A 14,042-nucleotide genomic window follows, 5' to 3' on the forward strand; every position below is an offset into this window, starting at 1 on the left:
TTTTTCTCTTGCATTGTTATACACACCCCATGTGTCATCAGATTGAGTGGTTTACTGCCTTTGCTTTCATAAGAAATGCAGTACAAAAACCAGAACCTAAAGTTTACGGTGAGGTCAGAACATGAAGACTAGGCCCGTCCAAATACATAAAGCTGCAGGGACCTCGTTCTTGTCGAATTTCTACTTATAGCCTCCCACTTGCATAGCTAGTGCAGATCTTGCTGCTTACACATATTTTTCACAAATGTGGTAAATGTTCATATGAGAGGTTTTTTTCCCCATGATATCTGCAACAGATGAACATTAGGATCATTGTAAAAGCAGGATTTCAGTTCTTAAGGCAGCACTAGTCATATTTTCTCAAGCCACAACTCCGTTGCTTGTAGGAAGTTCCTCATTTGTATTACAACTCCAGTCACTATTGTTGGGAATCAAAACTATAAGCCAGTATGAACAACCTGCACTTTTTAGTAGCATCTGTGTGGCAGATTATGCTAGACCACTGTTTTATAAGCTGTATGAAGTGGTGTCAGCGGTAAGCGGTGTCAGGCAATTACAGAAAGCGTGGTAGTTTGACATTCTGGACATGGTTCAAGAAGTAATTCCTTCTAGTGTCTTCTAGTAAATCCTTTCTAGTGGTCTTTCTGTCCTATGCTGTGCTGTGCTGTGCCTCTGCTGGATCCTGACTGTGCCTGTCATAACTTGAAGCAAGAAGAGGGATGCAGGTACTGTGTACAGCCCCACATCTTGCTTGTCTGACCAGACTGAATAATGACCAAATTGGAGTGTTTGTGAAATTTCATGGGAAAATGAGAATGCACTGCACAAACTCGTGGAATCATGGAATGGTTTGGGTTGGAAGAGACCTTTAAGATCATCTAGTTCCAACCCCTCTGCTATGAAGTGCTTCTATGAATTGCACATTTTTGTGTTTTTTTCTGCATACTTTGTACATTGTCATCTCTGAAGTAGTTTAAATGTTAAGAGGAGCACCTCTGAGAACATAGATCATTTTATTCAATTGCTAACTATTGGAAATAATCCAAAGCATTTTGAAATCAATTTGTAACCAAAGTAAGTGTCCTCAATTTGTCTGAAATCTCATTGTTGTGTGTAGTTTGTCTTTCCTTCAGGAAGTACCTGAGTTGGTTATAGAGGCATTTCTGTATTCTCCTCAACCACAGGCTGCAGTGCCAGCAGTTACTATCAGTTAGTAACTTCAGTCCTAAGACACTATTTCTTTACCTCTGTGGTCTCTGTGTTATTTGTTGATTTAATTTTAGTGAAGTCTGCATGCATTTAGAGGTGAGAAGACAATAAGAAGAGTGGGATTCTGCAAAGACAACTTGCACAGTTTATATTCAATGGAACCTCATATGCTATAGGGGTGGAAGGAAATGTGGTATGTTTAAGTTCCTTCTGGTACTTAAAGGGACATAAGCAGGATGGTAATCAAGTTTTCACATGAGTAGATAGTGATAGAACAAAGGGAAATGGTTTTAAACAGAAAGACAGGAAATGTAGGTTAGATGTTCAGAGGAGATTTTTTTAAGTGAGGGAGTGGTGAGGCACTGGCGGCTGCCCAGAGAGGCTGTCATTCCCCATTCCTGGTGGTGGTCAAGGCCAGATTGGATGGAGCCCTGGGCAGCCTCATCCAGTGCCTTATATAGTGGTTGGCAATTCTGCCTGTGACGGGGAGGTGGATCTAGATGGCCTTTGAGGTCCCAAACCCAAGCCATTCTGTGATTCTGTGGTTTGTCCATCATTTTTTTTCCTGAATGAGCAAGGAGTTGCAGGTATGCGGAGATATAATGGCCTTCCTACATAGGTTTATGTAAAATTTTCACCCAGCAATTTTGGAAAATGAAAAAGAGGAGTGGAGAAAAACAGCCGGGTGGTTATCTGGAGTTAGTTTTAATTGAGACAGCTTTGCTTGTTTGAAAGAAAAAATGGCATTTTCAAAAAAAATGTTCAAGAAATAATGGAAGCTTTCTTTCTCTGAAGTGGGCAGCTTCATGTCCATTGGAGTAATACAGTAAGTGCCATGGAACAGAGACAGAAGTAGTTCTTACTGTGATCTCTCAATTTTTTAAGCAAAAGCTGGTAACCTTACACAAATCATAAACATAAGCCAGTCCTGCTACTGATAAGGTTGAAATTCACATTTCTGCAAGTAAAAAACATGTCTCAGAGCTAACATTATTTTCTGCTTCCTGTGCTGTAATGCTTGTGCTTAAGGAAATGTGGTTCAAGATTGCCTATCACTTGCTATGGTTCTTCAGCTGCTTGTTTTTCAAAAGCAGCTTTTTCTAACAAAATAATCAGAATTATCTTTTAATTTGATTGTTCTATGAACCTGCAGAGCTCACAGTATTGTGCACTCATTTTCCTATTGCATTTTTCTTTCAGCATTACATGCTGCTGCACTTTCTGGCCATGTCAGCACAGTGAAATTGCTGTTGGAACGCAATGCACAGGTGGATGCTTTGGATGTCATGAAACACACTCCACTTTTCCGAGCCTGTGAGATGGGACACAAAGAAGTGATACAAACACTCATTAAAGGTCAGCTGTTAAAAAGTTTACAAAACTCTTTGGATTTCTCATGTTCCTTTATGTAGGGCTGTGAAATTAATAGCATTGCTGAGCAAGAATGGGAGTAGAAAATTACTCCTCTAAAAAAAATATTGTCTGTAAGTACCCTGTGAGTAACAGTATTAGAAAATAACTAGAGGTTTTTCAGAGCACTGAGCAAAAAGACTGGTAGAGTTAAATCTGAACTTTCAAAGCAGGGATAGTTCCTTGCACAGCTCATTTCTGTCCAAGCTTGTTCAAGTATGTTCTAATCTCTCCAACTGCCACTTCCCCCAGCAAGCCATTGTTTTGGGGGGTTTTTCTTTTTCTTTTCTTTTCTTTTTTTTTTTTCCTGCTTTCAATGAATAAGTTCAAATTAAGCTTTCTCCTGAGACAAAGAATTTGTAGTCATCTTTGGAAATTTTTTGACTATTTAAATTCATGTTCATCTTTAAGGTACTTATCAAAACCCAAAATCATTAATATTTTGCCATAGTTGGTTTTTAGAAACAGTATTTTATTTGTAAATAGAAATAAGACAATGTGCATAGTTCTAAATAATGATAGAAGCTCTAAACTGCAAGATACACAGTGAAATAGCGGTGGTAACTTAGGTGCAAAATTCTTTCGTTTTAATCACACAGAGAAGTTCTGCACGGACTGGAAGCAGTCTCTCTACTTGAGATATTTACCCAGTTGTTGTCTGAAGTATGTAGACTCACAAATTACACATTTTCTGTCAAACAACCTTTGTTAGTGAAGGTTACTTCCCTCTGTTCTTCGCTGGACAAATTTTAATGCCTTGCTAAGCTCTTACCCTAACCCCCTGTGGGGTTTAGTTTTTATGAATACAGTAAGTTTGTGTGACCAGAATCTGACTTACAATTGATTAAACTTTTTATGATATAAACAGCTATTCTTGATGGTTAATTAGAATGTAAGCAATTGTGGAGGTTTCTTTTTGTGATGAGTTTTTGCATCATATCACAAAGAAATTATCTGCATAGAAGATGTTCAGCATGCTTGGAGTAAAGAAAATAGAAAAAACTTTTTTCAAAAATACTTCTTACCTTGTGAGTATTTGATCTCCTCTGTTTTAGAGGTTTAAAAAGAGGTTATGTCTAAGTCTGATTTTCAGAAGTGATTTTGTCATTAAGAAATTTTCACTTAAAATTAATAGGCCTGAAACAAGTAACATCTAGATTTTTCAAGGCTGTGTGACAGATGTGAAGTTTCCAAAGTATCTGAGAGGATGTTTAAGATTTTCTAAAGTTGCTGACCGTGACTGAAATCATCTCATTGCCATTTCAACTTGATTTAAGTAATAACATGGATGTTGCATTCTGAAGTACTTCTCTGAATTGTCAATTTGCCAAAGAAGTTATATTTGAACATAAACTTATTCTTTGCTTTCTCTTAATTCAAAAATGTGTTTGTTGTTATAGGAGGAGCAAGAGTAGATTTGGTTGATCAAGATGGCCATTCACCCCTTCACTGGGCAGCCCTGGGAGGAAATGCTGATGTGTGCCAAATCCTGATAGAAAATAAAATCAACCCTAATGTGCAGGATTACGCAGGTAGAACACCTCTGCAGTGTGCTGCATATGGAGGTTACATCAACTGCATGGTAGTGTTACTGGAAAATAATGCAGATCCAAATATTCAGGATAAAGAGGTATGTTGTCCTTCACTGGGCAATTCATTAAGTAAGTTTAAAATAACTATAAACATAAAGGTCATCCTGTTTTCTGGGTCGCTGAAACATTTTCTCTGCCAATTATCATGAAAAAAGAGATGTATCCTGGCATAATTTTCCCTGTCTTCACTTCTAAACTCTTGAATGAAAAAATAATGGTGTAATATTGAGCATGAAATGGAGACGCATCTTTTTCCTTTATCATTTTTGTCTTTGCCTTATCAAAGTGTGATCTTACGAGGAGTCATTTTAAGCATCTTATTTTTTAATTTGTATGGTTCCTTATTAACAATTGATATGGGAATGTGATTTTATAGTTTACAGTGTGTTTCTTCAGCATGTGTTAGCAAGATAGAACAAGAAAGATATTGCAAGTGAGATTGCAGAAGAACTTCTTCAATTATTTATCTGTATACAGCTCTTCTTGATGGGAAAAAAAAAAAGAACACCGGTTTGTTTAAATGTCCTTTTGTGTCATTTTTCAAACAGTAAGTGAAATTAGGAGCCAGGATAATTGTGCAACATATAACAGATTTCTTTGTTACTTTACATGATTTCTCTGAAGTCAGTAGAACTCAAAGAGTCAAAATAGTTTCACACAAATTGTTAAATTTTTCTCAAGGTATTCATTGTAGGGCATGAATAATTCTAGGTAATTGAGAAGTGTTATGGGTTCTCCTGAGTACACTGCAAACATTTTCTAAATCTGCTACCAGCTTCACGTGGCATCAACTTGAACATAGGTGATGTCAGCTTCAGACCTCCTTATTTCACACAGATATTGCATCATAATCTTCAGCACTTGGAGTTCAAGATGATGCAGCTTGTTAGCACTGAACTCAGAACTTCTTTGTGTTATTATGCGGTATCCAGTTTTCTAACTGGTTGTTAAATAGGGAGTTGAAAAAAGCAAGATGCAGATATAGGAAGTTCACTTTGTTGAAGTGAAGTGGAGTACCTGTGTGTTGTTGATATTAACAGACCTTTAAGTATTCACAGTGCAGCTACCAGCCAGGAGCTGGCTGTATAGGGTTCAGCTGCTGTAGTGAGTATTGTGGGCTGGAGTCATTCTGCGTTTGTGTGAGCTGATAAGCTTTCCTCAGACTTCATCAGAGTTTGATCTCCTTAATAATTCTCTGTCTTATTGCAGTATTTTGGACCAGCCTAGAAAACAGTCTGAATGACAAAAGTTGTTGAGAGCTTCTTCAGAGCAAGGGCAGCATAACTCCACAGAAATACACTCTAGAGCTAGTTTCCTAATGCTATTTTTCAGCCGCTTTAGATGGAAGAGCTCTAATGTTGTAATGTAGTTTAAAAAGAAAAAGATATCTGATTTCATTTTTAAGTGATGTACTCTTTTATTTTAACAAGGGAGTTGTTTTAGAAGAATCAATTTGTCCTTTGTGTCCAGAAAAGCATCAAGTTACACTATGATTTCCAACTGTTATTGTGGCATGATAGAGATTGGGAATAGTGTGATCATTTCTTTTTTTCCGTCTATTGTCTACAGGGAAGAACTGCTTTGCACTGGCTCTGTAATAATGGCTACCTTGATGCTATAAAGTTGCTGCTTGGTTTTGATGCTTTCCCTAATCATATGGAGAACAGTGAGGAAAGGTATTATGGTCTGAATGAGTCATTTTCTAATTTAGCAAAAATGCTACCTGTTGATTCAAATGTTTGTTGTTCAGATATTTTCACAGTGTCATGATTGTCCTCGTATGTAAAAGGAATGCTATAGCTTCAGGCTTCAGTGTGAGGAGCTTTTATAATGTGAAAAGTCTCTTGTTTACGTATGACATTGCAAGTTTAAACTTCAGCTTTTTGTACTTTTGAACACTGAGCATCTGGACATTTCTGCAAGTATTCACTCATTCTACTCTGATTTGAAATATTAAGCATTTTTTTTTTGTTTTGATGAAGTTGGCAGTGGATATATATGATGAAAAGATGAGAATGTTAGAGTAGTCTGGAGTTTCTCTTATTGGTAGGAATACAGTGAGAAGAAAGCAAATGGAAGAAATGTATTGTTACGTTTTAAAATAGTGATTACAAATTACTGGTGATTAACTGTATTCTAAAAGCCTGGGTGGGTGGGGTTTTGGGGTTGTTTTTTTTTTTTTTTTTGCACCTCTTTTCTTTGTGTTTCATTGACACATAAATAATTATTTTTTTTTTTTAAAGTGATTTGAGTTACAGAGTTCAAATTAATCACCTGACCATGAAGATAATGAGTGTTAGCAGAAATTCATGATGTCTTTTCAGAGTAGATGACCTCGTTGTAATCATAAATAAAATTATGATCAGTATGTCATGCAGATTTGAGTATTTCTCAATTTTAAATAATTTAAATATATTTGAGGCCCACATTTTAGAGCTAAACTGGAAAGTCCTTCCCTTACCCCAGTTAATTGTTTTCTTTCCCCATCATTTCTCTTTCATTCTCTACACCAGCTACTCAGATCACTCATGCTTTTGTGTTTATTCTCATTTTTAGTGAGAAACAAATGAAGGTGTTAAGTTGTTCCTAAGTAATGTCAATACTCTCTAGAAATTTTTTATAGAAAATTAAGCGAACAGCTGTAGTTAAATTACTCCTAAGAAGTGAAATGAAAAGACAATATTTTGCTAGAAAAATGCCATTCTTACGTTGTAGAAATGGACTAATGATACTCAACTGTTAGGAAAATACCTTAGCTGTGATGTTACTGTAGTCATTCAGTTACTATCTATTTTGTTTGCCTTTTGACATTAATGTGTGTTCGTATATATAAGCCTTGATTACTCTGGATATAACAAGCAGCATTCTGAATGGACACTGTTAAGCACCAGTCCATGTGCAGAAAAGAACAGATCTTCAATATTTCTGGATGAATCAGTCTGTAAATATAATTTTCCTAAAATATACGTGTTATATGGAAAACTTGTGCAATTGCCTCTTAGTAGACATCTACAGAACTGTATTTTGTTGATAAAACCTTGTGTTATTATTAGGACAGTAGAAGTTTGGAAAATAGAAAAAAGTGTCAAGTGAATATTCTCAGAAGAGAGTAAAATGACCTTGTGGATATGGTTCATCTGTAATTGGATGTAAATGCTTTTTTACTGAATTATAGTTTCACAAAGTGGTATTTTTTTTCCTGATATATCTATACAAGGGTGCTGTTCTTGCTCATGTAGAGTGCAATATGAGATACTAGTTCAAAATTCAAACCCAGCACTTAAAACTTGTCAAAAGACGGAGCTAGAATTGCATCTAAGATTTTAAGTTGCCCAGTTGCTTGCAGATGAGTGACTAATTGTTGGTGTGAGGGGTAGTAGGTTTGCTGTTTTTTGCAGGATTTGATAATCCAGCTGTATGTCATGAGTGCATCAAGTAATGTTAAGTTAGCTGCTGCTTGACCACCTTCGTGCTAGATTACATGTTACAGCTGTTGGGGGGGGGGAGGTGTCTTCCGTGTGTGTTTTGCTATGAAGCCTGCTTGATTCAAAAGCTAACTGGTTTAAATAACCAATGGAAAAGAAAATCGTTAATAGGCTTTGGATTGACACAAGCAGTGGGTGGTTGTGGTAATAATATAGATAAGCAGCATGGGTAGTGTCTGATTATACACACCCCTATTTGGATTTAAGTGTTTTGGTTTTTTTTGTATTTCTGAAGGTAGCTTGAGTGCGGTCAGAATATGAGTCTGCATGACTGCAATCCATAATACAATGCATCGTTTTGGTACATGCATATTCACAGCATTAAGTTTACTTCAGTATCTCTTGTACATGTTAACTAAAATATTCAAAGGTAGCTCTACTTTAAAAATGTCACTTTCTGAAATGAGGTTCTTTCTGAAGTATCCATTCTTGGGTTATCAAAAATCCGTAGCTATTTAAATGCTATCAACACACCTTGACATACAAATTTTCATGTTATGTCATTGTCTTTATTCCAGCAGACACTTCAGTTCAGATACTGTTAATCCTTCCATCAAATCATTGCTGTGTGGCAAGTCCAATTGTGCTCTTTCTGTCTGTTTTTCTTTGCTTACCAGCATTGTGTCCTTGCAAGTTACCATCAAGAAGAGCCCTAATTTTCTCAATCACATGCATTGACACTTACTGTTTGAAAGCCTTGCATTATATGGTCTTGATTATGGTTTGTGACTGATAATTCTCCACCACAGAATGTCTTTGCCTAATGCTTCAGTGTTGGAGAGGGGGGCAGGCACCTTTTGCACTTATCCAGTCAATGGAAATTTGGGGAATTTTTATCCAGAAATACTTAGGCAGGTTTGACACTATTTAAAAGCAAAGACATTTAATATTTTTATCACACATGTTGATTTGAAGGCAGGCTTGTCTAACGAGTACCTTTAAAAAAATGTTATCCATTAAAGTAGGTTGAATAGTGTTCCTTGGTCAGCTACACTGTCCTCAGCCTCAGTCGTTGTAGAAGCTAAGCTAGACGTGACAGTAAATTCTCAGAACTTAAATGGATACGTAAATAACACAAAGTATGTTTTGTTTTGCTTTTTACTTAGATAGTATCTCAACATATGAACTTTACTAACTTCTTTGTTTGCTTAAAACAGTTAATAATAATAATAACGTGGGTGAGACTTCGGACTACTGCACTTAGTGTTGTTTGACTCCCTCTATGTTAGGCAATTAAAATAAGCTTTGAACATGATCAGGGTGGGCACCATGAGCAAGACAGGAGAATAATATTTAAAATAAGAGCAGTGGTCTTCTGAAAACAGTACTTCAGCAATTTTCAGTCTAGAAGTTGCCTTATTACGAAATCAACACGAATCTCATAACGCCAATGCACATTATGATTGGGAATCCAATTCATTGTTAATTATTGTCTTCTTTTTTTTTGTTTGTTTGTTTTCTTTTTTTTAAGATACACTCCACTTGATTATGCCTTGCTTGGTGAACACCATGAAGTGATTCAGTTCATGTTAGAACATGGAGCTCTCTCTATAGCTGCCATACAGGACATTGCTGCTTTCAAAATTCAGGCTGTTTATAAAGGATATAAAGTTAGAAAGGCTTTTCAAGAGAGGAAGAATCTTTTAATGAAACATGAACAACTGAGAAAAGATGCTGCTGCCAAGTAAGTCTGAAATTCAAAATCTATTCTAGCAAATAGACATTTGCCATAAGTTTCTATATGCATGTGTGTGATTTTATCTATTACTGATCATCACTTATTGTTCTTATTGTAAGATTCATGAAACTTGCAAGCATCTAATGGAATTTTTTTTTTCATAATGCTACATATGAAAACCATTTTCCAGATAATCCCACATTAAATAGCAATCCTTATATAATGTGCATGAACAAGGCAAAAATACTAAAGACTGGAAAACCAGCATATTAGCATCATTAATCTTTAACTGATAATAAGTTTTGGAAAACATTTATCACTCTGGAGTAATGAAAATAATCATTGGCTTCACGAGTCTTTGATAAAAGTTTAGAAAATAAATTAATAAGTAGATGAAGAAGATAAATTAGATACTTGGAAAGCCTGATTAAATAAGGCTTAACTGTTTCGTGTGGGAGGCTGAGCTTTTCTAGAAAACTGAACTCCTTCCAGATTTTATTTGCAACTTCTGTCTTGGCAGTATAATACACTCCAGTGAGATTTTCTGCACTTGAATTAGACTGTTATCGTGAAATCATTATATTAGATTATAAATAACTACCATATGCAATTCAGATAGTTGCTTTTAAGATGTGTCAGTTCTGATTGAACTGGAGTAGCAGAAGTACAAAATTCTAAAATGCAGAAAAACGTAAATGACCATCAAAATATTCTGATAGGTTAATCTTTATCCTTAAAATTCACCATATAAAAAGAACAAATTAGCACACAGGTTCTCTTAAAGAGATTTGATTCTGGAATAAAAGTATGAATCAGAAAATATTTGTAGTAATTTTGGTGTAATATTTCTACAAAATATTCATAGTATTTAATAAAGAGAGTTCATATTAATGGATAGACACTAATCATTGAACACAGAGGATTTTTTCTTACTTCTGTGTATCTTAGGCAAAATCAGCTGCAGAGTGCTATATTTCAAATTAATTAGCTTGGTGCTCTGTATATATGGCCAATCTGACCTTCTTTGGGTTTGAGTGCTGCTACAATATTGGTTACAGCTGATTAATGCCCATTAAGAATCCAAGCTAGAACTACTAGTTAACTAATCTCTTGCTCACATCTTTAGATCCTGAAGTTGTAACTTGCAGCCCTCCTACTATTGCATTTTCTGAAGTCAGTATAAGTCAGAAGTTTGGAGAATCTGTCTTTGAAAATATCCTTAATATCTTATGTATTTCTTCAATTTTGAGAACTCTGCTTCTTGCTGTGTGATCACAACTGACTTTACCAAGTTGGAGTAGTTTTACTCTCTGCGATGACAGTCATTTTTAGAAGTATCTGTGATACCCCATCCGACACATTAAACAAGAAGGGTTTGCCTGATGGAAATTTGGGAATTTTTTGTCATTGTTTCCCTTTGTGAGTTTCTAATGTACTTTCTGAAGCTTACTAAGCTGTTGTTGATTTGTTTGAAAAGAATAGAAATAAAGTTTGTGTACCAAATACCATAAAAACAGAATTAAAATATAATTGGAGTGTACAAGCAAATCAAGTTGTCACATAACAAATCTTATTTAATTGCAATTTTATGATCTGTAATAAACTGGAGGGGATATTATGTTGTCATCATTCTGCATACCCATCTGTGCATTCCACAGTTAAACTTGGCCAGGGCGTTGTTACATGCAAACAAATAATATCCCTATTCATGTTTAAAAATCTGCTCTCCAGATAAAAGTAGACATTATGTGCAAATCCAGAATGATGGTGAATGCCTAGATTGAAAAAAAAAACACAACAACCCACAAAACAAAACCAACAAAAAATAGCCTGCTTCAGAGACATACTGCATGGCTAAGCAGAGACAGACCTGCATGGCTAAGCAGAGAAGCTATGACAGAATTTAGATGTAAAAAGGCAGTATGGCAGAGGTGCAGCCAAGGACAATCTACAAAGGAGGAGCTTAGCATCACTTGAGTACATAGGTATGGCATCGGGAAAGATAAAACTCAAAGTTGAGATTAAAAGGAATAGCCCAGACAAAGAGCTGAGCTTCTGCCTTTACAGTAATAGTAAGAGGCTTAGCAAGGGGAATGTGGGCCCATTGCTGAATGGCATGTGTGATTTGGTGAGAGCAGGCACAGAGGAGGTGGAGATGCTCAGTGCCTTCTTGTCTGCAGTCTTCCCCAAGGTCTCCCAAGACCCCTGTGCTTAGAGAATGGTTCAAGAAGGAGGAGAGCTGCCAGAAATGAATAGGGACTAAGTCAGGGATTGCTTAAGAGAACTCAACCTAGACAAGTCCATGGGACCAGATGAGCTACATTTAAGTGTGCTGAGAGAGCTGACTGGTGTTCTTAAAAGACCACTATCAAGCATCTTGGAAAGGTCACAGAAATCAGGAAAATTTCCGCAGTGATGGGAAGAAAGTAAACGTATGGAATTTCTACAAGAGCCAGAAGAACAATCTGGGGAACTACTTGGCCTCACTTTAATCCCTAGTAAATACGTAATAGACAGAAGCTGAGATGATGAGATTTTGACAAAATATGGACTAAGTTTTTCATAAGTCAAGCATTTCATCAACAGTCAAGCACCGGAACAGGTTGCTCGAAGAGAGGATGCAGTTTCCATTCTTAAAGATTTTCAAGATCTGACTGCATACATCTCTGAAGATCCTCGTCTTACCTCACAGCTGGCCTTTATTTGAGCAGAATGTTGGTCTTCATGTTTCTTGAGATCCCTTCCAACATGTATTCCATACTGTATGGAGAACTTGCCAGGAGTGAAACATTGCTTCGGCAGAGTAGCACAGAAGTGATCTAGGAAGGACATATTTCAAAACCAAGAATTTCAGTCTACACAGGGGTAAGATGTTGGACTTTTTAACCTTTTTCAGAAAGAGGCTTTTGTTTTAGAAAACAGTCTTAGAGTTCGTCTTTAATTAGAGAAGAGTTTAGTCGTATAAAGTCATACAGTTTAGTCATAAAGAGTTTAAATCATATTCAGAAGAAACCATTTCCAGCATATTGAGGTCTGAAAGAACTTCAGAATTCATTCATCACTTGTTCATCTTCCTTCTGAATTTCTCAGAATAAGTTCCTGAACCTTTACTTCTCTGTTTTAACAAAGACTTCTGGATTTGATTCCAGCCACTTGGTAGCAACTGCTTGAGACTAAGAATATGAATAGGAACTTGGATGAAAGTGAAAAAGAGTAAATAAGTCATATATAAGAAGAGAAGAACATCAAGAAAATAAAACAGTCAATTCAATAGCTTTCAGTAAAATGAGAAGAATTTTCCAAGGGGCAAGAGAGTGCAAGCAGATTGAGATTCATCAGAAAACTGGTGGCAAGGCTGCATGCTGGGCAAAGAGAGAAAATAATGAGCTTTTCAGCAACCTGAGAAGGGAAAGCACATACTGGAAAGTTGATGCCATTGCTAAAGAAGAGGGATGGAGATAACATACAGTGATACAATTAAAGTGAAACACAAAAGAAGAGCAACTAATAAGATATGTGGTATATCACAAGAAATGATTGTAAGCACAGTAAAAGGAGGAAAAAAGAAAGTATTGATCCATAGGTGATACTCAAAAGACTGAAGTGTTTGTTTTGCTTGTTTCGGTCTTCATTAGATGTCAAATGATGTTCAATAGCAGATGAAATTCACACTAGAAACAGAAGGCAGAGAAGCAGGCTAAAATACTAAAAGAACAGTTTAGAGAGTAAGTGGATGAATTAGATGATTTCAGATCATTTTAGCCTGATAAAGTTCATCCTGTGCTATTTAGGAAACTAGCTGAAATAATCTTAAAATTGTTGCCTTTAAAATCTGTGTGGGACTTGCTGGGCTACAGTATCTGTGAGATTAGCAGAATGCCTGCTTTGTCAAAGAGCGAAAGAATCGCAGGATTATCAAGATTGGAATGGAACTCTTCAGATCATATATTCTATCCCCTCCCCTGTTCAAACAGAGTCAGCTAGCCCAGGTTGCCCCAGGACCTGTCCTGTCCGGTTTTTAATACCTCTGCAAACAAAGGCTCCACAGTCTCTCTGGGCAATCTGTTCCCTGAATCTTGTCTTCTCCAGGCTGAGCACTCCCTTCTCTCTCAGCTTCTTCTCATGAAAGATGTTTCAGTCCCTTGAGCGTCTCTGTGTTCCTTTCCAGGACTCATTTCAGTAACTCCATACCTTTCTTGTACGGGAATTAAGTAATTGTGTTATTTCTGTGTGTCAGAAACATAACAAAACAAAAATTAATAGCAGTCTTGACTTTGCTAAAACAAATTGTATCGATTCAATGAGATTTCCTTTTGTACCAATAATAACAAATTTTGTGGCCATGGAGAAATAGTAGCTGCCGTTAAAATTTGCCTGAAGTTTTCATACATTTTGTTAGTAAATCAGGGCAATGTAACTTGAATTAAACCTTGACTATGTGGTGAAAAGCTGCTTAGAAGAACATACGCAGTGTAGTTCATAATGGTTCAACCTTAAACTGGAAGTATATATTGATTAGAATCTCATACAGTGCAGTATTTTAACTTAGGAATTAAAATGTTAGATTTGTAAGTAGTACCAAGATGCAGAAGACTGCAAATATGCTGAATTCTAATTTAGAATGTGTTAATGTAGATGAGAAATAACTGAGTGAACAATAGGAGGTCA

The 14,042-nt window shown here is 36.3% G+C and overlaps 1 protein-coding gene across 5 annotated transcripts in view; it reads left to right on the top strand.

Annotated features, from left to right (window-relative positions):
* INVS (inversin) overlaps positions 1 to 14,042 on the top strand; it is an 83,803-nt gene that overhangs the window by 53,401 nt on the left and 16,360 nt on the right. For all 5 annotated transcript variants that reach the window (XM_048940359.1, XM_048940360.1, XM_048940362.1 and 2 more), the window contains 4 exons: positions 2,410 to 2,565; positions 4,020 to 4,249; positions 5,781 to 5,887; positions 9,168 to 9,380. In XM_048940359.1, the coding sequence (XP_048796316.1) occupies positions 2,410 to 2,565; positions 4,020 to 4,249; positions 5,781 to 5,887; positions 9,168 to 9,380 (706 nt within the window). The remainder of the gene's footprint in view (positions 1 to 2,409; positions 2,566 to 4,019; positions 4,250 to 5,780; positions 5,888 to 9,167; positions 9,381 to 14,042) is intronic.

Source organism: Lagopus muta, chromosome 3, assembly GCF_023343835.1.
Source record: "Lagopus muta isolate bLagMut1 chromosome 3, bLagMut1 primary, whole genome shotgun sequence".
In the NCBI taxonomy this organism is placed as follows: Eukaryota; Metazoa; Chordata; class Aves; order Galliformes; family Phasianidae; genus Lagopus; species Lagopus muta.